Below are 26033 nucleotides of genomic sequence, written 5' to 3' on the forward strand. Positions count from 1 at the left end.
GTGGCTAAGCCAGAAACAACCTAACCAATGCACGACTGTCTAAACATGAACATTTTAACCCAAGGGGATGTTCGGTTGGCGTTGTTTCAAAGTCAACAACAAAACACACACACACACAAATGAGGCTAGGTAGACCATACCAAAGCATCAAAACACCTCCCTCTTTCCACTTGACTGCAGTGATACAGCATACCTGATGTACATGTCATTTCTGTTTTCATACTATCCCTCCCTACAAATCCTCCCATTTTCTTCTCAGTACCTCAGCCTTCCATCTGCCAGCCAGGTATACCCAGGAGATCTGCTCAAGCTTCAGCAGTACTCATCCGCCACACCCAGTCTCTGCCTGGACACATCATCCATCAATGTATTATAATGGTTTTCCATTTTTGCATCAGTCCTTCAATCAGTAAACCGCCAAACACATTTAAATTGCTGGTAATGTCTTTGAAACCAATGAAAACGTCTTCACCAATGTAAAAACCTTTGAGCAATTACCGAAAAAACTTCTGGCGCACAGATGTGTCGGTTGAAATGTTTCAGTTGACTCTTGATGACTTTAATGAAAATGTTGGTTGACCACAATGGGCTTCCCTGGCCCTATCTTCTCTGTCTGGGCTATGTTGGTAGACAGCTTCCTGTGCTTGTGTCAGACTAAACCAGGGTTTCCTCTCCTCTTTTTTACAAGCTCTTTTTTCCTTCTTTGAATCGGGTGCACTTTGTTCTTCAGACCTCCAGATTAGGCATGTTTTCCTCTCCTGTTCTCTTTTCTTCTCCAAGCTGCTGGGATGGTGTTATTGGCAACCATTCTTTTCTTTTCCCCCACCCCCTCTAAGCAATATCTTCAAGTCAATACTATTTTATACAAGGTATTCATTTATTCACTTAACATTATTATTTACGTACGGATTCAATGACTTAAATAGTTTGACGTGTTCAGTTTCCACAAAAGTGACAGAGTAGCCGTGCTGCTGTTCTGGTAGAGAAAAGTCGACACAATCCCATCCTCAGAAGATGACCCCTCCTGTAAATGATGCTGTTGGATGTTATCGGTAGGGGGAATAACCCATTTCTAAGCATGCAAAATAGTGTCACTCACTCTCGCTCTCTTTCTCTCACACACACGCGCACACACACACACACACAGGCACAGACACACCACTGCATCACTCCTCCCCTTAGCTTCTGGGCTGGTCTCAGTGTGTCTGGGACTGTGGGGCAGCCCTGGGAGAGGGGCATAGAGAGACAACAGCAGCAGGGGCACTGATATAACTAGCCAGACAGATATACACACCACACATACACACACCAAGCAACTCACAGAGTTATCTGTGGTGGTACCCCACAGTTTGTGACTAACTTCTCCTCCCCGATCTCTTTCCTACCGGACCGGACTGTAACAGGCTTAGCTCTAGGACCCTGTTTGCCGGACTAGGACCTAAACAGGTCCTACACCCAGATCATGGATCTTAACACCTTCTACTTCCTGACCACCACGCTGGTCCTAATTCTGGAACACCAAGGTAAAACAGGGTTTGCCATCTTGTTAGACGTATTGACCGGTCTCATGTATATCCAGGCTCTCTGGGTGATGTGTGGGACAGTCACATGATCTGTTTTTTACATTCTCGGTCAGAATCGCAGCTCCATTGTGTTACCGTGACTTTATGTGATGCTGAGACTCTTGTGACCATCTGTTCTGCCATGGCCTGGGTTTGAAATGGCTGTGCTAAGATATGTTTCAATTGATCTATGCTGCACATACATGCACCCTTTTCTACATAATGTGAGAGTCTGGTGGCTGTCAGCTTCTGGTCACACTGTGTGAGTTATGCGTCAAATCAATTCACTTTATGGATTCTGCAAATCCATCGACTGTTTCTCACGCTTTCTAAAGCTCCTGGCTATGTAGCGCCATCTAAACTGCCTGGCTCCTCAATCAGCTTTGCACTCTAAACTTGAAGGGTGCTGAATCACAGAGAGAAATTATTTTATTAACTAATGCGGTACTGGGTACTTTTGCAAAAACCTTCTTGTTCAGCGGTACATTGTACACGTACATTGAACATGGAAGCAAAATGTTTATTGGATTACATAAGCAGGTCACTGTAGATACTATGGCCCAGTAAAGCCTTTTCTGTACACACCAGAAGTCCATGTCTTAAGCTTCAGATTGGACTTTAAGCTAAAGTAAACTAAGTCCATTATTTTACTATTACAACCATCTTAGCTGGCCACTAGACACACACACACATCTGTGTGTGCCTGTCTGTGTAGTGTATAGTTGTTGTCCTGGATATATTGTGAACCACAGTGTCACAATAGTTTAGGAGTCACAGAATCTGAGGAAACAGACCAAAGCCCATGTTAAACAAAGTATGAAATATGAAAAATATACTATGAAAAAAAAAAGTATTTTTAGATTTTTTACAAGATACACAACATATCCAAACCCTTCCTCTTACCAAACAGCACTAGGAGCAGGTAATACGACCAGCTAGACTCAAGTAGGCTTTAGACATGAGTCAGCCAGATGTTATGGATGTACTATATAGCCTACTCAACTGGTTAATAATTCAAACTCCCCCAGTGTGTCACCAAAAATGTCAGTATAGATAGTTGGTATTCTTTTTCCGCCTTATATAGCGTTAGACTACTTAATCCAAGTGTACATTTCTGTCAAAATGTCAAAGATGGATGGATAGGCCAGGTTTTATGAGGCAATGAAAGCAATGTGGTTGAAAGAATAGTAACTGTGAATGGAGAATTCTCTTATTATTGAATGTGACAAGATATTTGGGGTCAGATGACTGAGCGGTTAGGGAATCGGGCTATCAATCAAAAGGGTGCCGGTTCGATTCCCGTCCATGCAAAATAACATTGTGTCCTTGGGCAAGGCACTTCACCCTGCTTCCTTAGGGGAATGTCCCTGTACTTACTGTAAGTCTCTCTGGATAAGAGCGTCTGCTAAATGGAAATGGAAATTTGAGTGAAAGCAAACACTGTTCTATCAATACCATGGATTATGGAAATTGTACCAACAGGGAATTGAATTGTTGCACATTATGTACCTCTTGTTTAATTAATTGGTCAAAGCAGCAAGGCATTTGTTTCCATAGCATCACAAATATCAGAATCTCATTGAATGTTAACTAAATTATATAAAAGCCTATCCCTCATTATATAATGGGCCCAGAATACCACCCACCTCTCTGTGAGTCTGTGATCATAGGTTATCACGCTGTTTAGCAGAAGTTAAGTTTGGAGCTGGGTAAGGTTATCATGCTACCTTGGTGGAGATAGCATCTATGTTAGGTCACGATTGGCTTGGTGGAGCTAGCATCTATGTTAGGTCACAATTGGCTTCATGGAGCTTGCATCTATGTTAGGTCACGATTGGCTTGGTGAAGCTAGCATACTGTGGTAGGTTTTCTTGTTATCCCCGTGACTGGTCCTGCCAAAACATCCACCGCCAGCGGCCAGGCAAATATTGCCTCCGTAATCTGAGGCGAGAGAGGTTTCTTGCTAAATGGGCGATTTAGGGATTTAGAGGTAATCCAACTAACATCTTTTCCAATCAACTCCCTATTCCCCTTTGTCTCCACTCTCACCTCTCCAAATAGACTAGTAAATTAAATTGTTCTTGGCAATCTCATGGACTCTCAGGAGGATATGAGGGAACACTGGAGGATATGAGACTGGAACATGGGTGTAAGTGCACGAAGGCGTCCGACCGTGTGGACTTCCCACAAAGCTTGCTCCTGAAGGTAAAGCAATAGGCACTATTAAAACAAATACATGTGAAGGGATTATTTACCTGGTTCTGTAACACTGATCCAGTTGACCCAAGTCTGCAGTGTGGGACAGATGACCATGTTAGATTTGATATCCAGAAAGAATACAGCTTCGTTGCGATAATGTAGTCTGCCAGATCGGATAACAATCCGCTCCATCAACCAGGTTTTCTGACGACTCAGACTCACTCACTACATTTCTCAAAGACTTGTTTATCAGTGGGGTTTTGTGGTGTTTACTGCTTGACACTTTACAGCAGACTGCATAGGCATGTGTGTGTGTGGGCGTACAAACAGACAAGAGAAATCTGGATTTGTTCAGGTTCTGAAAGCCCGGGCCAGGCTGCTGTGGGAGGCGGCTTCGGTGGCTAACCAGAACAGATATCCACTTCCAGAGCTCAACTCAGAAGACACGCTGCAGAGTCTCTGGTGGGCTGACATATGAAGTCTCTCTCAGTGATCTGGGCACTGTGGACGTACAGTACACTTGAGGTTTTAATGCAATCAAATAAGTACCAAAAGAATATGGATGCCATTAATGGCCATGGATTTTTTTTTTTTACTGTCTATTGTTGACATAAAACATGATCTCACAAGTGATTTTAACAGAGTAAAAAAGTATGTTGGATCACACACAAATGCATGTGGAGACCTTTTTCTGTTGAAAAGGTTTTTCTGATCAAATACATTTAATGAACTCCAAAGCCAGAAGGCAAAGACAACAAGTATGATAATCCCTTACTCTAGAGTGCATCAGGAACAATGAACACAAGCACCTAGCAGAATACATACCCTGTAGAGAGGACGTGTCAAGTGTAAACCTCCTCCCTCAACCTGACCTCACGGCCCGTAAGCATGCCTTGACTGATGCCTGACTTTAGGGGGAACTTGTGCTTCTCAGTAGAATCTCTGAACAGATGCGTGTCTTGGGGAAAGAGACAGTGGAGATGAATAGAGTGATGGTCTGATGGCTGAGGTCGGTGGCTGGTCAATGCTCTCATTGTTCTTGACTGGCAATGTACGTTGTACAACATCCTACAGAAACTGACCAACTTCAAATGGAGGAAATCTACTGCTTTGGCCCTGTGCTGTTCCTCTGGGGGGTATGCATGTCCTGTTTGGGGGAGGTCAACCCATGCCAAGAAACTTGACCCAGCACTGAACAACACCTGCCGCCTAATCACTGGATGCTTGAAACCCACCGACATAAGCTACCGGCACCTCCTCGCTGGCATTGCCCCTGCTGGTATCACATGGGAAGTGGCCAGCTGAGTCAAGCAAACATAAGCTACTAGCGATGAACACCATCCCCTCCATGGATGTCACCCTCCGGCCAAAATCAAGAAAAAGCTTTCTCAGCCATGTCCAACCCCTAACAAAGCCCCGGGATGAAACCCTCTTCCAACTGGAATGGGAACCCTCTTCCAACTGGCATGGGAATACCCCTACTGAAAACTTTGTGGGCTCAATGGAAAACGCTCAACCGCCTCAGAACGAGAACGGGACGATCCAAAGATGCTCTGGTCAGATGGGGCTTCAAGACTGGCCCCACCACCTGTAAATGTGAAGCAGACCAGACTGTGGAGCACTGCCTTATCTGCCCCATACTACCCAAACCTTGCAGCTCAAAAGACCTTGCAGTGTTCAACCAAAATGCAAAGGACTGTGTGAAACAATAGGAAACTGTAACGATAGGTAACGATCACACTTCAGTGAAATGAAAAAGAAGAAGAATGTACATCAATGTTAGATAAATGACCAGGCCGAAAACTCAGTGAGGCCCAAAATACCAAAGGGCCCTTTGGTGGCAGATGCCCATCTGACTTGATAGGAAGATGGGATGGGAGTAAATTCATGGTTGCCTCTGCCCTTTTGCCCTCTCTCTATTCAGCATTCTCCAGCTCTGTGCATGGGCCTAGCTCAGAGGCGGGAGGCCCCCTGACGCAGCTTGTCCACAGGGCCCATCGAAGGCAGAGGCGTTGCTCCTGTGAGAACCTGAAGGATAAGGAGTGCGTCTATTTCTGCCACATTGGGATTGTCTGGGTCAACACACCTAGGTGAGTCTCCAGTCCAAGCGTTAGCCTCCTCCAGCTAACGAGTAGTGGTCTATGACCCCTCACTTATTTGTGTGTGCTGCATTGTGAGTACTTGTGATGAGCAGACACAAAAAACCACAGCAGGCCTCCTACTCAAAATGATGGATCATTTTCTTTTCTATTTCTCTGAAGATGATGTGCAAGCGTTTTCATACCCCTCAAAAGCCATAATAAGCATGGTTTCCAGTCTTTCTGGCTATGCTCATATCACCCACATTCAATTAGTGAGAGGGCTGATTTTAGGCTTGTGCCCTCCCTCGTTAATCCCCTGTTTCCGGAACTTAGCCTTCATATGTTCTTTGGAAGTCTTCATGATAGCCAATATAGCTCTCCTTGGTTAGCCAAAAACAGCAGCTAAAGACCCAGATCCACTCACAAACACTCAGGTTGTAGTCTAAGTTTAAAGTTAACATTACAGACCCTGCAATTATGTAAACCTTTTTAAACTCTGTAACACATAGGATTTGCTGGAGTGGTCCCACTATGAACCCATACTAATGATGCAACAATCCTGTCTCGTACAGTTTATAAAAGTGTTCAGCAAACTGTAGTCTTCAAATACATTAATTATTAAACATTTTAATGTATCACTTTGTATTTATCATAAAGACATTCACTTGACAAAATGTCAGTAACAATGAATTACAACTTGCAATGGGGGTGCCATTGAAACTTTCAGAAACATTTTTCCCAACTAAAATTTGAGTCTAGAACAGCTGTCAGAATTTAAATGAGCACGTGACTACATACCTTTAGAATTGTCTGAACTTATGTGATAAAAGGTCAACTGCCATTATCATTATTATATAAACTCACAGTACAGTAGAACCAGCTATTAATCAATGCTCAAGTCTCAATATTGAACTCTAATCACTCAGTAGGTTTACCAGAGCAATCATTTCTTAATAGCAAGCTAAAGTAAGCTAAATTCTTAATCCTTCTGAGTCTTCAGTCTATCACTGTGTAGTAGATTGGGTATTAATTTGTTCCGTCTTTCATTCTTTTTTGTCTTTGTGAACCAGTACAGTACTTCAAAATCCAAGAACGTCATGTATGGTTCTCTGGTGGTATCCCCCAGAGTTCTCAAGAGAGTGAAACTCATTTAATCTCTAGCCAGACAGGGGAAGCAGTATGTCACCAGATTTAGCAACCATAGACAGTCCCTCAGTTGGAAAAAAGCAAATGAGTGAAAGGTAGAAAAAAATTGTAGAGAAGGAGAAACCGATCATTAAAGCATAGATGCTGTTAGAAAACAGCTGAAAGATGGTGAGAACACAATAAACTGCCTAGTGTAGCAGAGGTGGTTTGGACAGTCTAACAGTCACGGTCTCACCCACAATCTCATGTCGGGGTTGGCGGTATGAAGTCTGAGACTAAACATGAATATCCTAACAACATTACCCTGGTGTAATGGTAATGTTTCTTACTGACAAGCAAATAACAAAGGTTCAGGCACTCTGTGCCACATAGTAGTGTGCTTCAGACCAACACCACATATAAAGAGCACTATAAAAAGTGTCATTTGGGATTTGCCCCCTGTTACGTGCGGCTTCTTTGAGCCCCTAGCATCTGCTTGCTGTTAAGCATGTGGTCTAGTTAACCTGTGCCAGGCAACTGGCTTAGAGCCAAGATGGAGTACAGACGGGCGCCAGTTGGCATGAGTACCAGGCTTATTCCTCTCCAAACCTGTCCGCATGTAGACATTTTCCGTATAGAAAAATAACATCTGATGAGACCTACTTGATAAATCTAAAAGATGATTTTCAGGTATAGAATGAGGACTTAAAGAAGAAGGTTCATCTGACAGTCAGGTTTCAGATTAGACCTTAGTTTGATTTGTGACATAAATTCAATCAGGTTTGTTCTCTGCTGTTCAGCTTCTGTTATTGAGGATAAAGACTCAATTGCTGCTTTTAATCTGTGGTACCCATCAGTTCAGTACAGTGTACAGTAAACCGCATCGTTATCCTACTTCATTAGTGCTGTTCTATGTGGCTTTAAAGACAAGGTCAATGGACACATAACAACCGGGAATGGTAATAGCCTTTTGGGGTAAATCAGGAATGTGGAGGTTTACTCACTTTGGACTGTGTGGGAGAAACTATGGGGATGCAACTCAACTCATCTTTAGTGAGTTCACTCAACTCACTAAGGATGATTCAGTGGCTAAGAGGCCCTTCTAAAGGACCATGAGAACCTCTTTCAATTTGTGGTATAACCTTTCATCGGTCAGGTGGTTTTAACCAGATATTTTGTTGGATTTAACCAAGGTTGAAAAGTAAACCAAAAACATTGCTTCTCCAGATAAAGAATCTGAGAATCCCAGTTTTCTCAAATCAGCCTGCTGATACTGATAATGTAACATATTAATATAGCATGTTGTACCTTGTTTGCAGTCAGGTGGTGCCATATGGAGTGGGCTCCTTCCCCGTTCGAATGAAGAGAGAGTTGCAGGGCCGATGTTTCTGTACGGACAGACAAGACACAGAGTGTCGTCGTTTCTGCTGTGCTCTGAGCACACACCGAGGGTAAGGTTTCCCCTGATGCTGTGGTCCACAAATGCAAAAAACTCATCTCGACCCTTGACCTTCTGACCAGATTTCTTTGAAAACTCCAATCCATTTCATAAAAAGCATCATTAAAGCATATCAACTGCCTGAAGATGAATAGGGCAATACAACCATTTTTATACATCTTCACAGGGGTGAAAATGCATCAATCAAAAGGAAATTTCCCACCAGGTTCAAGCAAAAGCTCAAGGCCAAGAACATAGACTCTCAGCTCACATGAGAGGTGAAGAAAAGAAAAGGGGCATACTGGCATATTGACGGTGTCTTCTGCAAGAATAAGGAGGTCTTTATCAATGAGCTAATTAGCTGTTGCTACAGACACATGTAACAGACACTGGGCTGTTTTGAAGTGCTTTCAGGAGAGGCCTCATTCATAACAACCGGTACATTTCTCACTATATTGTGTTGTACTTATCACGATCCTACGTATGCAACAAAAGTTGTGATTTAAAGCCTGTAACTGTAAAATGTGTGTCGTTTCATGTCTGACAGTACATGCCAACTGCATAGAACGTTTTATAAATGAGGCCCCTGGATATCAAACTGTAGAGATTAATACCAACATTATACGTTTTTAGTCTGAGGTAGAAGGCATAATGTTGGAACTTTATTATAGTTTAGCTTAGCTGACACTTTTGATTTTTGAGTTCAAATATGAAAGACTTATGTACCTTAGTGTATAGACAATTTCCGTAACAATTTTGTGTCAACAATGGAGAATGTTAGAATAAAGACATGTATGGAGTCATAAGGGCATTTTTAACACTTTAGGACTTGTAAATACTCAGACACATTCACAAAATGTTATGAATAAAGGTATCGCCATTTTAACTAATGCCATAATGAAGGTTAATTTACTGTTGGCATTTTCTTTATATCAAACCAGTTTCGTATCATAAAGTCTTAGGTATTGGCAGTTTACCAATATCATACATGAAATTGTATATGCTGATTTGGGTGCCAGCCTGAAAGAGTAACTAAACACCCACATTTTTTAGTTAGCCTGCCTCAAAATATATGAAAAAAAATGCTTTCCAATGAAAGATATCGGATTTGTCATGAATTTGTCATGAATCAGGGCTTCCAACATAGCCAATTCTCATAAACACCCCCTCATTGTGATAGTGAAACTGCATCAAAAAAAGGTGAGGAGGTGCACCTTCCTTTCTGAAGGAATCAAGACCAGAGTTGGTATGGATAGGATGAGTATTAAACATGAGGTTTTGACTCAAGTGGTTTTGTTGTTTAGTTACTCTTTGGATTACATGTGTGTCCATAAGATGAATATTTATTTTGTCATGAAGATTATTTTGTAGCTTGACATATTAAAATCTACATTTAACAATGTGACGTGATTTTATTATTTACTCAAATAAAGTCTGGGTTGAAAATATAAAATCCCTATAATATCATTCGCCCAGCAAAGGTCTGTCACCTGTATTTCATTCTAAAATGCATTCCACATATATTAATATAGATGATAAAAAGCTTATTCAGCTGTGAAATTTCTGGACAGGAGTTATTAGTTCCTGACAGAACCCAAGTCACCTATACATTTTATTTCATTATCTACTTTTGTTTAAATATTTTAGTTCATAATCTACTTTTGTTAGACATACAGGGTGCAGGCACATTATTGACAAAGTTGGTATGCCCATAAAGTGGGCCTCCACAGTTTAGGTTACTTGTGGAAAATACCGTTTTCCTTGCAACAAGAGATGGATAGTTTTCCTTGCAACAGGAGATGGATCAACTTACCCAGTGGCCTTATCCCAGTCTCCATTAAACCAAAAATGTGTACACTGAAAAGATTAATATAACTGAAAGGTTAGTTGGGTGGATTAACAATTCCAAACACAATTCAGTTGCTATCAAACCTAACCCTATAACAGAATATATTTTAATTCTTGCATTTCTACATGCCTGTAGATTAAGGCTGGGCGATATATAACACAAATTGATATTTCAATATTGTCAAAATGTTTACGATATTCAATATATATCTCGATATGTTTGCGTTTGAATTTAAACAATGAAAAAACATGATTTTTGTTTGCCCCCATTAGAAAACAAAAACAATTTAGATAAGACAGCTATTGTTACAAAGTACAAAATGTGTAGTGCATAGTTAAGCAGTTGCCATAACATGGTACTTGCATCTTGACAAAATGGACCTCACATGGAACAATTCATGCAGAGGTCCTTATATGAGAAGACAAAAAGAGAGCAAAAGAGAGTGCGTGTGAATACAGAGGAGTCAGACGATTATCTTATTTTTTTAATTTATTAAATGTTTATATTCAATATTCACAATATTATCACATTTTACATTGTCGTCAAAATTATTGCCATATTATTGCTAATATTTGACATATCGCCCAGCCCTACTGTAGATAGATACAAAGTCACAAATCACAAAAGTGTGTCAACAGACTGCTCTGATTCCAAATTGAACACAACAACCTCTGCTCATTGGCTCCCTCAAAAGCACTGCTGGACATGTCTACCCATGTACCTACTTCTGTTCTGGAAAAAAGGACAAGGATTTTATACAGTATATTAGATTTTCGATCCTCTACACACAACCTTATTACATATTAATTTGTATAGTTAACCACTCTGTGTAGTATGTACGTTTTATGGTTAGAGTGTTTAATGTGGATATTTTGACCAATGTTTTTTTCTTTAACTCATCAGTGAGACACAGAAATGCCTTTGAACAAAGAGATGCTCTACCTTGCTCTTTTGAAAGATTAACATTGCACAAGTTGTTCCGGGGATGTTTCCATGCATTTTATGTTCACTAGTAGATCAACACAGACATCTTAATCTTCATTCAATTCCAAGTGATAGTGACTGTTGACCTGACAACAACAAGAGAGGATCGTAATTCTCGATCAAAGGAGAAAGAAGGAAAGATGGACGCAGAAACATAAGGAAAAACACAATGAGAGATGGAAAGATAGACGAGGCTTGTGCTTAAAACACGCCGTAGAGGCTGGCACAAACCTAACAATACGCTGCACTCATACATACCTGCAGCTGAGTTTTCTGTAGTCCAGCATTGAGCCTCCACTGTTCCTGTCCAGACCAGGCATCTGGGCCTGGTTGAGGTTCTCGAAGCCCATCCAGAGGTGCACTCTCCCCCACCATGCCAACCTACAGACCTGGCTTTACTTATTGGGGGGGGGGGGGGGGGGGAGGAGGATTCCCCTAAAATCTGTTGCAGATCCAAGGTAATAGAAGTCAAATGGAAGTCATAATCCCCTATGACCAGATTTATAGGCTAAGCCAATGGAGGGGTGCAACAACAGATTCTTCTTCTGGAATATTAAACAGATTGTGTGTACTGCCATAGAAGTACCAGATGTGAATGATGGTCTGTAGATAAAAAGACCGTTTTATACACTTTTTTTTCCAACATGCAAATTCATATCTAAGTGAAACCATCCTCAGTGCCCGAAGAGGATCATGAGACCCATGAACAACACATGAGTGTGCAAGATTCACATGACATTACATTTACAGCGACTTAGATAAGAGAGCTTTGCAAAATGTGCATCTAGGTCAATGATCATAAACAACAAAAACATTGCAGGTTGCCAAAACATGAAGCATACATTATGAAAAGCAAATAAGTGCCATTGGGTGGAACCAGAAGAGCATGTAGTTAAACAAATTTCAATTAAACAACCAAATCCTCTAAAGTGCTAGAGAGTACCTGGAGGACAGCAAGCAACAATAATAGAATTCACAGCGAGTACAGGAAGTTAAATCAGTTGCAACTAACCAACAAGTGCAGCAAGTCCCTCAATAAGTGTCATTGTGTTCCTGGAGGAAATAAACTAACATCTGATCCAACAAATCCAACAAATCAAGTACCGTTGTACTCCCGGAACAAGTGTGTCTTTATCCTTTTTTTGAAGGTGGTCTGCATGTGCTCACGGCCAGACTGTGCCTAACCCTACAACCCTGTTCCTTCCCTTATAACCCCAAATCTTTCATCCCTAACCCTGTAACCCTAACCTTGCAACCCTAACCATACAACCATTATCATAGAACCCTACAATCCTATCTCTTCCCAAATAACCCTAACCGAATGACGATGACCCACCTACTCGTGCAAAACAGCGCTACTGGCTTCTGTGTGTTCCACCATCCAGGACACACAGAACAACAAGTCAGTTGAGCGAGTGACACGATGTGTCTGGCTTGTGTCTGTCTGGTCTGTCCCTGTGTAATTACCCTCATCTCTATGAAAGTGGTTGCATCCTGACATGCTTTGATGCTGTGTGGACTCAGCCTGGCAGCAGCACCTACCACATCAGAACCACTTCTGTCTCAGAACAGAGCCCAGACCTGGCAACCCACCCAGACACATGCACACAACAAACCACCCTGCTAACATGAAGCATGCATCCCAGATTATTGTTGTGAACCCCGTCATTGCTTGGGCCTGTCTTCCTCTCGCTTTCTTCCTTTTCCCCCCTGTCCTTACACGCCGGACTCCGTCCTGTGTAGTGTTGAGGACAAAGCAGAGCAGGGTGACAAAGCGGTCTGGCTCTACAGAGAGACGGCTCAGCTGGAGCATCAAACGCTTGCCTGATTACTATGGCTCACATTAACGGCACAGCTAAGTGTTTCCACAGCTTGAGGAAGCTATTTTAAAATCCCATACTTCTCACTGCCCTGACTGTTGTCTTAGGTGAACGGGGACAACAGGAAGTGATCTCATTCTTTTTAGTTGCCACTAATGGGTGGGTTAGCGGTTTACCAGGAGAGAGAGAACCCCCTTTTACCCTTTACCCCCAACCCCCCCCCACGACCCCCATTCCTTCCTCCCTCCATAGCTCTCTCTCCATACCTACACTTTTATGCATCCCGAGGAACGTTGTCGGTTTACCTCACAGGAAGGGTTATACCGGAAACCTCGGGAAAGAATTTATGAGGCTTTTCATTTACTCAGAGATGGGCAGTATAAAAACACACACACCTTATACCCAGTAGTGAGGTGGTCTGACTGCACTGCAGTCTAACTCAGGGCTCTAGAAGACTTCCTCTGAGGCTCGAGGAAATTGTGAGAATGTATCTAGATCAGTATTCCTCATTGTGCGGCTCGCGAACCTCCTGCGGCATGCCAAGCTCTCATTTGTGGCTCACATGGCAGTAAATAACACGGTCATAACATGAAAATAGGCGGGGCAGCCAGAAATCTGTCCCAATGTCTCTTTATGAACAAACCTCTATTGGGAGCATGCAACAAACGACAGGAAGATGATGGAGACGGGTTTTGTGGAGAGTCAACTCCTGCTAAAATGTTGCTCTCCTATTGACTTTGTCCTATCATTGTGGCTCTCATGAAAATAATTGTGAAGACCACTGATCTAGATGGAAAAGGGATAATGCACCAAACTGCATTAGGCTTGGCTCTGCTACGAGCCTCCTCCACTAAGCGGGCTTGGTTCTGCTATCAGCCCTGTTCAATAAAAGCGTATCATTATTCAATCGATGGTGTGTTACTGAACTCCTGAAACTGTAAGTAAACAAAATGGGAGGAAACCAGAATGGTACATTATCCCAGACAATCTTATATCTTTAACGTCCATTGGTGATGCCAACATTGACAAATCTTTTACGTAAATATTTCCAAAAACCTTAAGGGGAATGTCAATATTTTGTATCTTTTTTTCGATTTTAGGTTTGGATGACCAGCAAGCTGAAGAGTCTACCAATCTTTTCTTAAATCTCATGAATATTCAAGCCATCACACAAAAATGAATGCATGTGCTTTGTCAATAAAGAACAATCAAGAAGAAACTGTATTTTGCCCTTCCCTTTGTGGTTCCTTCCTATATCATTTAGGGGCGCAGATGTCACTTTGACTCACATCAGTGGTTTGATTCTTTGCCATTTCTGCCCACAAGAAGTCATACCAGGAAGAAACACACACAAAGAGAGAGAGAGAGACGGAGCGAGCGAGACAACATTTTTCAAGAGGCTACAACAACAGCTGAACCTTTCTTGTGGACTGGTCCACTTTAGGTCACGAGCGGGTGCAGCTTCTCTGCCGCTCTCCCTCAATTTCTTGGACATTTGGTGGTGAGCAGGAGAATGTTGTTTACCTCACCAGGCCATGTCTCTGGTCTTATCAGTATAGCTTCCTCCTCTTCTCATCCTCCCTCTCACCTTTTCTAACAACTCCGAAAACGAAGTGCTTGTCGGAGTGACGTGGAGGCTTTGGATTTCACCAGCCTTGTGTCGATACAAATGGTGAAGTAGAGGAGACGAGGAAAGGAAACTACTGGAACTACAGAAGCCCAACTCGCATTTTGAAACATCTGTGAGTCCCCTGCAACACTCGATATGCTGACATCCTATAGATCTGTAACTGAACATGATCCCCATTCTGCTAACTGGCCGTATGACATGTTTTTGAACAGATTATATAAAACCTAGAACTGGATCCCAGTTCTTCCTCTAAAGACAGGAAGTATTTGGTTTGAGCGTCCATGACTGCACTATATAAAACATATCTTCAGATGTAGGTGAGAATCATTTCAATCCCTTATCAAGGCACTGATCTCCATGAAAATATGTTCACCAAACAGTGGTTCAATCAAACCTAAGATCATGGAGTTTAACCACAATCCAATATAATCAGTAACTTTGAATGCAGAATGGTCATTTATTGTATTATTTGTCGTAGTAAAATAATCGAGAGATGAATTACAAAACCATTTATAAAGGCAGTTGCAGAGAAATAGAACTACCTACAAGTGGAGAGAGCACAGGCGTCTGAAGTAAGCAGAATTTCGAATAAGTTACAGTGGCCCAGACTCATTCACAACCTGATCATAGCAATGGTGGGACCCTCCAGTGACAGAAACATGTGTGTGATGTTTTTTTTCTTTTCACAAACACCTTATTCAGGTTATTTTCCTCTTCCATGACTGTGACCACCCCTTTGAGGGCGTGGGTCAGACAGTGTGAAGAGGGCTATTGAGTTCATTTGGACAAACAGAATATTCTGCAATGTCAGCATAAAGAAGAGAAAGTCCAGGAATCCCATGGGCCAGTAAATTAGGTACCCCCTCATTCAGCCTTACACAAGCATAATAAAACACGTTAGTTACTGTATGTCGAATGTATATTCCAAAGAGTATATCTCTGCTCCTTGCAAATACAGTACTGTACAGGGTCTGACTGGCCGTCGGGGGAGTCGGAGATTTCCCGAACGGCCGGTCAAATGGCCGCGGCATAATACCCCCAAAAATGTATATATATATAATAATAATACACGTCCGTAACACATGGTTGTAACACAGCTTGATATACGGACTGTAACAGTGACTAAGCTGGAATGGGGGATATAGTAGTAACAGGTCTGGACTGGGACTGAAAAATGGCCCGGGACTTTGAAACGCAGACCAGCCCAGCTCGTATTCCCCATTCCAGCTGAGTCACTGTTACAGTCCGTATATCAAGCTGTGTAACTATGTTCACAGTCTGCTGTTTTGTTTGTTCTGCATAGATACAGTCAAATTGAGTGCGTGTTCAATGTGCTCGGGGACTCTGGGGAAGTCTTTGCATCTACTAGATCAACAATGGTCTGTTGTTCATTTTTATGAGTTTGTTTTCCATACATACATTATACAATCAAGTAATCTAGGCCAAGCCAAAATGACCTGATGGAATGGTCGTAATGGTTTGGTTTGTGAGTGTTGCTCATACTGGCCATAAATCATGACAGGCACAGTGAGTCAACCAATGGCAACATGCAACTTCTGTCCCTGCTAGTCAATGTAGCTCTCCCCTATCAGTACAATCCGCTCCCAAATGTCCTGGCATGGTGTGTGTGGACCAGGAAATAATAGTTCTTCAGGGACATTGTCATCCTGGAAATAGAAAAATACTTTCAAGCGTGACAACTGTGGGAACTGAGAGTTCTGTGGTGGACACAGTGATCATGTCATCTGTGTTTTCTTTCATAGCCCAGTGATCATGTGACCTCTGCAGGCCCGTGTGATCAGTGACTTAGCCAGTTGTAATTGCCCTTGTCATGGGTTTGGTTGAAACACTGTCTAATTTCATCAATTAAAACCCAGGTTTTTAGTGAGAGGTACATGAGTGTAGAATTCAGGGACGGGTGGGTGTGAGAAGTCTGACATTTTCCCTGAACAGATTAGCTCCTCTTATTTCCATACTGCAGCTGTATCCCCCGGCCTGTGACAGCAGGTGTATGAGGACCAGATCATCACCATTGTTGAGTGTGAATAATAGTTTGCTCCTGGCATGCTAAAGCAGAGCTAGAGAGTATCCACCACAGAGGGGAAGAGACAGATAGGCAGGCAGGAAGAGACGGTGGAAAAACAGATAGAGAACCAGACAGAGCCAGGGGAAAGACAGATAGAAAGGCAGGCAGGGGAGCAGGCAGGCAGGCAGGCAGGTTCAACATTTGTGTTTGCTCGCTTAATGCTGCATTACAGTATTTAGTTGTTTTGTGCACCTTTTCATTAAAGTCATATGAACTGGCACCCCTGGGGGAAGATATCTTTCAATCGTCACAGACGTAATATCAAATATAGCTGCAAGCAGCGATACGGGTTCCTCCGCAAAATGGCAAAATATTATAAACATGTACACTGCAGAAGATCGAGACTTAGACAATAAGAGAGCAAAACGACTTCATGTTTGGCCAGACTCTCAGTCAATGCACAACTAACTAAAGTCATGTGGGCAACTGGACTAGGGAAGCATCCATATTCAGCTCCTTGCAAGAACAGCCTGTAACAGTTCAGCAGCCGACTCTCTGTTCCCATTAAACTACACAACATACACAATCAAGGTGACCAACAAGATTACATTAACTAACCAACAATAATATTACAAACATCTAATTGAACGAACACAACAACTGAAATCCCTCGCAAGGCTGTTGTAACCAAACTATTTTCCACAAGTCTTTGCGTTTTTGGACATGCCGCACTGCATGCTGGGCACCCAAGGGATCTGACGCTGATTATCTAGCAGTGCTCCGACTGCATGATCTGAGTATTAGTTTTTTGTTAGCTTTGGGACAAAGGTTAAGAAACGGTTGACATTTCAAGGTTAAATTGCGCATATCAAGGTGAAACAGTGCATGGTACTTCAGAACGATGTCATCCTGTTTAACTACACATATATTCAAATTTAAGACTGACTCAGTGTGGCTGGATTCGAACCTACGACCTTATACTTTGCAGGTCACTGTTTTAGCTCGTTGAGCTATTGGATGTTCAGTTACTGTACAAAAAAAAGCTGTTTCTCCAATGGTGAGCATTGTCAGATTTGGTCCAAGTTTAAACAGCTGTAATTCAGTCATATTTTGACATATCAAGGTGAAATTGTTATGGTACTTCAGGGGCATGTCACCTTAAAGTCTATTAGGTTTGAAAACCCATCATTCAAAATGACATTTGATTTAATGACACAAACATATTGAGGCAAAGTGGACATAAATACACCCCTTTCAGCCATTTTGTATTTTATTCAATTGCTAAAAGTTTTTAAATACGCCAATGATACATATCTGTACAAAATCTCAAGTTAATTAGACCTTTGGTTCAAGAGAAGAGGTATTTTGAAGGTTTTCCAAAATTACCACTGTACAGGAAAATAGATCAGGCGGACCTTATGGGTCCTTGAGGCTTTTTTGTTCGCCATAAGAAATAAGGCATGCACACCAAGTTTCAGAAGAATTGGAGCAATGGGGTGGAAATGCTTTCACTTTGAAAATCTGACTTTTGGGCGTTTCCTGTGGCGCCCCCTATGGTTTGATGTGGCCCATAGTTGGCGTGGGGGTACCCACTCAGATGTAGCATCACTGTGCCAAATTAGAAAATTAGTTACCAATACCATGTTGAGTTATTGTGGTGCAAGGAGAAGAGGAATAATAATAATGATAATAAAACTAACAAAAACAATAGGTTTCCTCCTTACGGAGGAACCCTACTAATTTGACATAAGGACACCAACAAAACTTGACCCAAGTAATTTCTTTCAATTTCAGTACTTTAATTCCCTTTATCAGTGAGACAGTATTCATCAGAGCTGTTGAGTCACAAACAAAGACAGACTAAGGAAATCACATATTACTGGCATAATGTCTGTGGAACATCACATAGCAGGCTCTCGGAAAGGAGTTTTACAGTTAAATATACCCCAACCATCAACCGAACGCCCTTGGTATACAATGGGTTAAACCATTCTCATACATGTAGCTGGGTGCCAAAGATAAATGCTTGAATGAAGCAGGAAATGTACACATTAGGTATAGGCTTTGGGGAATTGTCTAGGCTTGGCAGCATACACATTCACATGGATAGAGATGTACTGCAACTATTAAATAAGAACAACTGACCGTTGCCCTTGTGTAAACACACAAAGTCTAAGTCACACAGTAAGGTTGATTTTGGGGTCATGACTGTGTTCTTTATTGGTTGATTGTTCCTTAGAGGCGAGGGATGCAGACTCACTGATGTTTGAATGTGAGAGAACCATCATAATGTTGGATTTATCACTCGCTTTCCCCTCTCGGCTTCAAAGGAACATTCCAGAAGCCAGAGGATCCTCCACATCAAATCACCTCTCCAGTTGGGCACTGTGCTACAGCAGGCATTGTAGAGGTGTTGTTAAGCCTTGGTTTTCTCCTTGGCACTTGAGGTTAATCTCTTTTTTTTCTCTATCTCGGAAGAAAATCAGTAATGGGAGAATTTTCTAGACTAAACTAGACTCCAAATATGCTAGCTAGGTCAGGAGACGGGTCTTTGTAACTTAGTAAATCCTCCGTCTAATTAGTCTTTGTCTCTCTCTTCATCTATCTCACATAACAGCTGGCTTATACAAAGGGCTTTCTTCTATTCAGGGCTTGAGATAAAAACAAACAACCACAGGGGTTTGGCCTATCTAACTGCCCTACCCAGGGGTTGAAACAGGATCAGGACTGGGGCTGAGTCAGTTTAACTACTACTAAAGGGGGTAGACGACAAGACAGAAACTGTACAACAGGAAAGAAATAAATATAAAGACATGGTAAAACAAGAGGATTGTTCTATTGCTTTGAAAAACACACACACACACACACACACACAAAAGGACACCAATGGCAGCGTTCAAAGTGCTCCATCACCCTTTGGTTCTGGTTTTCCACATTCTCTAGACTGAACACTCCTATAGGAATATACCTCACTGCCATGTTAAGTGACATGGTGGTTCATGAACAAATGACAGACATTGTTGCTTCAGATTCACTTTCATTTCATTCACCAGTAATCCATTTCACTAACCAGTGTGCAGTGGGTTGTGTTTGTTTGTTTTCACTAGGGAATGCTAGGGAGTGCTACATCTCTCCTTTTGGGATCTGTGTTTTGGGAGATGGGTACAGCACATTTGGTCTTCTCTGAGCACGTGCGGAGGAGAGGGCTCGGTGAAACATCTGCGAGCGGCACAGCGTGACAACTGACGGACCAGAACCCTCGGCTTGGTAGGCTAGCGCAGCCTGGCACAAGACACAGATGCGGACCGTGAAAGTTTTGGCGAATTGTATGCACGGCGAATGTATGACGGGACGTTTGTCGTGGTCTGGGTGACCTAATTGGGGATTGTGGAACGGAGCCTTCACATCTCTTTCTGCCTGGAATTCAGTAGTAGAGCTTCAGAAGACGGGTTTAGAAACGTACACTGTGTATATACTCTCGACGTCGATAAGAAGCGGATCGAGATACATTGAGTGTTTTTATGTCTGCAAGATCTCTGTGCAAAGCTGAAGAAACATCCTCGAAGCGAATAAAACGATATCAAAAAACTGGATTCACCTCCCCCAAAAAAGGTGTCGAAGCCAGTGCTACATCTACTGTGCACTGCCTCAGCTGAAAAGAAAGCCCTTTCTTTCCTCATTGACCCTTTGCATTGTGTATTTGCCTCCATATCCTGGCCTACTTCTAGCAGAGCAGTGGTCGGTCGGTCAGCAGCTCACTCACTCGGGGGAGAGGCGAGAACGAAGCGTTTATGTTCGCGTGCACGCGGAGAGGCTCCACAGAGGCCAATGTGACGGACGTGCGCTCGACCAACCCTAGGGCACAGCCAAAGCCATTAGAGAAGGCATATTAGACACACTATCAACATGTACACAACACGCGCAAGCACACAGTCAGTTTAAGGTTGAAATCACAGTATGTAAAAATGCCATCCATTTTGTTTCCCCTCTACAGACCTAAACAACCCCCCCCCCCTCCACACACCCCTTCTCTCGCCTCCTTCCATACACCCCCTCCCCCCCACCCCCCCCACCCCCCTTTTGCTCCGCCGCTGTCTCTCTGACAGATCGGCCGACTGGAAAGGACGTCGTTATACAGTGGAACCATGACTTCCCCCCCGATGCCCTGTCGCCCCGGGCAACCCTACGGGCTGATCCAGGCTCTCCTGGGGCAGGGGCGGGGCCTAGAACTTGGTGCTGTGGCTGAAGCTGTCCGACAGGATGATGTTCTTGTAGAAGTTGTCGGAGCGCACGGAGCAGTAACCTTTGACTTTGTCGATGACTTGGTGCACGGGCAAAATGGAGGAGGAGGAAGAGGAGGAGGAGGAAGGCTCCACCTCTGAGGAGGAGGAGCAGGAGGAGACGCACTTAGGGCTTGTCTGATTGGAGTAGCCTTTACCTGACCCATAGGAAGAGAGACACACACAGACAGACGCAAACATAACCGTTTGTTAAACTTGCGTGGTAACACTGCTGTTGTTATCATTTGGTTTCGTCATTGTTACGACATCATTGCAAAGTTAACCGTTTTGTTACTAGAGAGATTTCAGTTGTGTGTAATGCAACGAAGTTGGGTGTTACCCAGAATTGTAGTCAACTTCGTCAATACTCTAACAACATCGTAAAAATGGTAATCAAATAAATACATTAAACATTCAATTTAACTCTTGAACTTACAAGGCACACACATAAGGGACTTAAAGTGATGACCAGTGGGAAAATTGAATCATATACACGATATGTATAATTCATGTGCACACAAGTAATGGCTTTAATGTGTGGTATCCATTTTAAACAGTAACCATGTTAAGCTTGTACAAAGTGTGCCGTTGCACCTATGCCTACCCCTTTTGGTTTACATTTCTTTGGTCAGCAAATATGTGAGGTTATGTTTGGACCAATGTTACTGTTTAAAACCGAAAAGGCAATATTGTCTCAGCGGGTGTTCGCATGCATCTGCACATTCTGCTGGGAACTCATTCCTATACACACACTCCAGTTCACACACCCTCAGACGGTACGCAGTACTCAGGACCTTGTATGCTCAACTGATATCCCTACATTCAGTCCTCTCCGTCTAAACCCTCGGTGTTGAGGTTGTAGCCAGGTGATAGACCGTGCCGGGCAGAGAGCTAGCTACGGTACACTGCCCCTCGCTCGTCTCCTTGAGAGAACATTCTATACTCGGCAAGATACCGTACGTCTTTCCTGCAGAAGACCAGTGACTCACAGTCCTTTCACAGATATTAAGCAGAGCTTTGAACCCATGTCTAACCAAAGACTATGACTCATTCCTTTCTCCATGGGTCCCCATTAGCCTTAAAGAGGTTCCTAACAAATCATACCAAAAGGTATCATCACTATCAAACCACCCCAAGGTCCATGAGTGCACTGGTAAGACAGACATCACTGGAGGTCATCACTGAATAACTCGCCTCCACATCTGAAAGCAGGAGCTAAAGGATACACCTGCCTATATGCAATCCCTCCTTGTAGCGGTGTGACCTCATCTAAAAAGGGCGGGAGTTATCCCTGACCATCGCACTTCTGAGGTATTGATAGAACAAGGAGCCCAGTGATGGTGTGCGATCCATCATGGTGGAGGTTTCTCAGAGTTCACATCCAAGACTCAAGAAGAAGAAAACTTGGATTCCTCACGTGTAGGCAGGTCTAGGGTCAGGCTTTAGCAGCGAGACCGCTCCGATTCCAAACGTGAAGCACATACCACACACCATCCTCTGCTTGTGCCACTCGATATGCTTTACGGGGCTGTGTCTATTGAAGGATGTGGGCCAGGAACGAGCACACACACACACACAGAACACAGACACACACACAGACTACACAATAGTGGAGAATTGCAAGCTGTGAATTTCAATCGTGTGTGTGTGTGCGCGCCTGTGCCAGGCTACCAGAGTGATGCTAAAGCAGTAGTAAAGGCAATAAACTTCTGGTGCCAGCAAGATTAGTGTGGTAGGAGCAGTGACAATGTCCACACCGGGCAAAGTGGCTGCTCTACCAAGCTCTCTCATTTGGCCAGCTCTGTCAACGACCAAACTCGTATACGCGTTTCAGTGTTCTATTTACACTGGGACTCTCTCTAATAGTCAAGGAAATCTGTTATGAACATTGTTAAAATGAGAGACCGAGGCAGAGCAGAATATTTTGCCGTAAAATGTCACATAAAACTGGATTCAATCTTACTGTGAGAACATGGTGTTTGTAACCCACCACCAGGCATCCAAGGGTCATCCTTAACATGTTAATTTCCACTCAGTAAAATGGTTATTTCCCTTATAGTCCAAATGATTTGCCAAGTCAAGTTAGGTTGAGATGGATATGGATATGTTCACCGGAAGTTAGGTTGAATCCAGACTTGTATGACCTCACAGGGGTGACGGGCCAATTATAACACATATCACACGCAGTGATGCATTCTGATTGGCTCTGATGCAGTTTACCTCCACTGGCCTCTCCTCCTGCTATTGGTTGGAACTCTCTACACACCACAAACATAAATACACATACAGCATATCAGATAGGTCGATACGACAGCACACTTCACCTTCTGACACCAGGTGGTGTGTGTGTGTGTGCGTGTGTGAGTGTGGTTTTTGTGTACCTGTGTTGCTGTTGCGTTTCGTGAAGGGGTTGAGTGTAGCTTTGGCCTTGGAGGTCCAGTTGGCAGTGCTGGATCCAAAAGAGCTGGAGGACAGAGATTTGCCCAGGTTGTCTGAGCTCACCTTCTTGGTGTTGTTCGTGGCTGTCTTACTCCAGTCTGCAGAAGAGGAGAACACCAACACGCACGTACAAATAGAAGAGTTACTTTTGCTTGACTGTTGCTCGGCTGTTTTGTTAGCCTGTCAGCCCGTATCTGTCGGTCAGTCCATCCATCGTCCATCTGTCACTTGACGAGCCTGCATGCCTCTCTATCTATCTATCTATCTATCTATCTATCTATCTATCTATCTATCTATCTATCTATCTATCTATCTGTCTGTCTGTCTGTCTGTCTGTCTGTCTGTCTGTCTCTGTCTGTCTCTGTCTGTCTGTCTGTGTGTCTGGGTGTCTGTGTGTCTGTCTGTCTGTCTGTCTGTCTGTCTGTCACCTGAGTTGTCTGCCAGTCTGAAGCGTCCGCAGCATAAGTATCTCCTCCACTGCTTCTGTACATTCTCCTTCAGCGCACAGTGGAACACGAAGATGAACAGACCTGGAGAACGGAGCGAGAGGGAAAGAGAGAGCGAGGCACAGAGAGGATCGAGAAATAAGGGATGAAGAGAAGGCGAGCTTGAGTTATTTTCCGATCTTGGTCTGACACTGCCCCACGCTGACCTCTAGTGGAAAACGACGGCTTTGAGGAGAGCCAGAGGTCTGAGCCTGAATCCCAAACGACCATACACCGGACCATACACCGCAGCAAAGACACAGTGTGCGCGCGTCTGCCTTACCTTGCAGGGAGTTGAAGATGGTGAACAGGTACATGAAGGCCAGATTGACGGGCCCCCAGGCGAAGAAGGCGAAGCCCCAGGTCATGCCCAGCAGGAAGGTGAGACTGACCACGCTGCGCAGGTTGCGCAGCACCTCCTCCCGCAGCGTCCGGTTGCTGCGCTTGCCGTTGCGGCCACAGATCTGAATCATGACCACGATGAACATGGCCACGTTCATCAGGAAGACCAGCGAGAAGTAGCCAACGCACGTCACGTAGAACACCACGGGGCTCTGGATCCAACAGCTGGCATGGACACAGAGGAGAGGGTACATGGGTGGGTCTTCATGGGCGTATCTAGCCCTATTTTGGGGCTGGAGCCCCCCCCAAAAGTGTCCTTAGCCCCCCAAAATGATTTGTATTGAAAAAAATACAAAGTTACATTTACATATATATTTTTTTCTTCATATCTTAAAATCTAAATGTGTTAGTTTCTCTTCCTAAATCCCATAGGAGGACACTATTTAAAAATATATTTTCAATAATTTCTTTTGGGGGAACATGCCCCCGGAGCCCGTAGTTTTGTTATTTTTATTTCCCCCCAAAAGTGGGAACCTAGATTTGCCCCTTTGGGTCTTCATCATTATACTGGCAGGGACAGACAGGAGAGGGTCATTATATTGCTTCTAGATCAGATCGTCGGTAGAGACAGAGAGGAGAGGATCAGTAAATGGTTTTTAGATCAGATCGTTGGCGCGGAGACAGAACAGAGAGGACCAGTGGCCTTCTACAAATCCATGACCGGTCACAGGACTGCATAGCTGAACAGATGATAGACGACTCGTCGTAAACGACTCACAACTCTGAGGATCCCTGTCCGGTGTCTCCGCGCCCGTACTCCTGCTTCCCGTACGACGCCCTGTCCACCGCCACCACCATGGCCACTATGGCTGCAGGCAGACCTGCATCACACACAGGGGAGACCCCTACTGGTCATCTACTGCTACTGCAGGAGGGCACCTACGTCTAATCTCCGTTACGGATTTGGCAGACAAAGAAATGAAGCAAGGGTTAGGAGAAGTCAACGGTTAGGATTAACGAACCAGTTCTGGGTTTTACATGTGTCTGTTGATGCCACCAACCTGCTCTAAAGTCTTGTGCTCATTAGCAGAGCAACTATTTGAATTTGCCGGTTTAGTGCACAAGTAGGCCCAACTAGTGGTAGTCCATTCTACTTCCTGAACCTGACCGTCTACACCCCTTCCATTGACCAATGAGGTAGGCCCCTTACCCCATCCTACGATGCAGAACTTGAGGATGTATCTGCGTATGTAGGTGTTGAACACCTTCACCAGAGCAATGTACATGTGGATGGACTCCAGACCCATCCAGGTGAACGAGCTCAACAGGAAGTAGTGCAGGAAGACGGCCACGGCCACGCACAGCCCATGCATGTTTAAGGAGGCCAGCCAGCCGTCCAATAGGAACAGCATGTTGAGGAAGAGGAGGGACGTGCTGAGGTTCATCAGGATCTTGGAGGGGTAGTCGCGACGTAACTTCCTGTTGAGGAGAGGAAGAGGTGGAAAGCTGAGTGAACGCTGGGTTCGGTTGCAGCTCCGGAGGTTCTGTTATAGTGTTTCTGCTGGTTGTTAAGAAGATCTCAAGTTCAAGTCTTTTATTGTCAGATGCACAGAACAGCACAGGGTCAGACTGGGTACTGAAATTCTTAAGACAAGACAACGCAAAACAACCTGGCATAACATAACATATAAGTATACAGAACATAGATTACATCTATGATAAGCAAAAATATAGTAAACCTCCTAATATACAATAGTATACCATATTCAATAC

The 26033-nt window shown here is 43.5% G+C and overlaps 2 protein-coding genes and 1 long non-coding RNA gene across 5 annotated transcripts in view; 1 reads left to right on the forward strand and 2 right to left on the reverse strand.

Moving 5' to 3' along the window:
- The first annotated feature begins 1462 nt into the window (after nt 1–1462).
- LOC146286642 (endothelin-2) lies at nt 1463–8680 on the forward strand. The gene is made up of 4 exons (XM_084700579.1): nt 1463–1523; nt 5686–5851; nt 8287–8418; nt 8593–8680. The coding sequence occupies exons 1-4, from the start codon at nt 1463–1465 to the stop codon at nt 8678–8680; spliced, it is 447 nt and encodes a 148-aa protein (XP_084556705.1).
- A 2104-nt stretch (nt 8681–10784) lies between these two features.
- Nucleotides 10785–11723, reverse strand: LOC146286643 (uncharacterized). The gene is made up of 3 exons (XR_014758368.1): nt 11497–11723; nt 11197–11324; nt 10785–10986 (listed from the first exon to the last, which is right to left on the reverse strand). It is a non-coding gene; the product is annotated as an uncharacterized LOC146286643 (long non-coding RNA).
- Nucleotides 11724–20792: 9069 nt separating this feature from the next.
- Nucleotides 20793–26033, reverse strand: part of adgrg6 (adhesion G protein-coupled receptor G6) — a 47195-nt gene continuing 41954 nt past the window's right edge. The window contains exons 19-25 of one of the 3 annotated variants that reach the window (XM_084700624.1): nt 25471–25739; nt 25039–25141; nt 24202–24485; nt 23862–23963; nt 23376–23531; nt 23215–23252; nt 21038–21152 (exon numbers count right to left, since the gene is read on the reverse strand). In XM_084700624.1, coding sequence (XP_084556750.1) covers nt 23236–23252; nt 23376–23531; nt 23862–23963; nt 24202–24485; nt 25039–25141; nt 25471–25739 — 931 coding nt within the window. In that variant the 3' untranslated portion in view covers nt 21038–21152; nt 23215–23235. Of the gene's footprint in view, nt 23253–23375; nt 23532–23861; nt 23964–24201; nt 24486–25038; nt 25142–25470; nt 25740–26033 lie in introns of all 3 variants that reach the window. The other 2 variants (XM_084700622.1, XM_084700623.1) reach the window with 2 other exon arrangements.

This window comes from Hypomesus nipponensis, chromosome 6 (genome assembly GCF_054491055.1).
Source record: "Hypomesus nipponensis isolate SF chromosome 6, ASM5449105v1, whole genome shotgun sequence".
NCBI classification, from domain to species: domain Eukaryota; kingdom Metazoa; phylum Chordata; class Actinopteri; order Osmeriformes; family Osmeridae; genus Hypomesus; species Hypomesus nipponensis.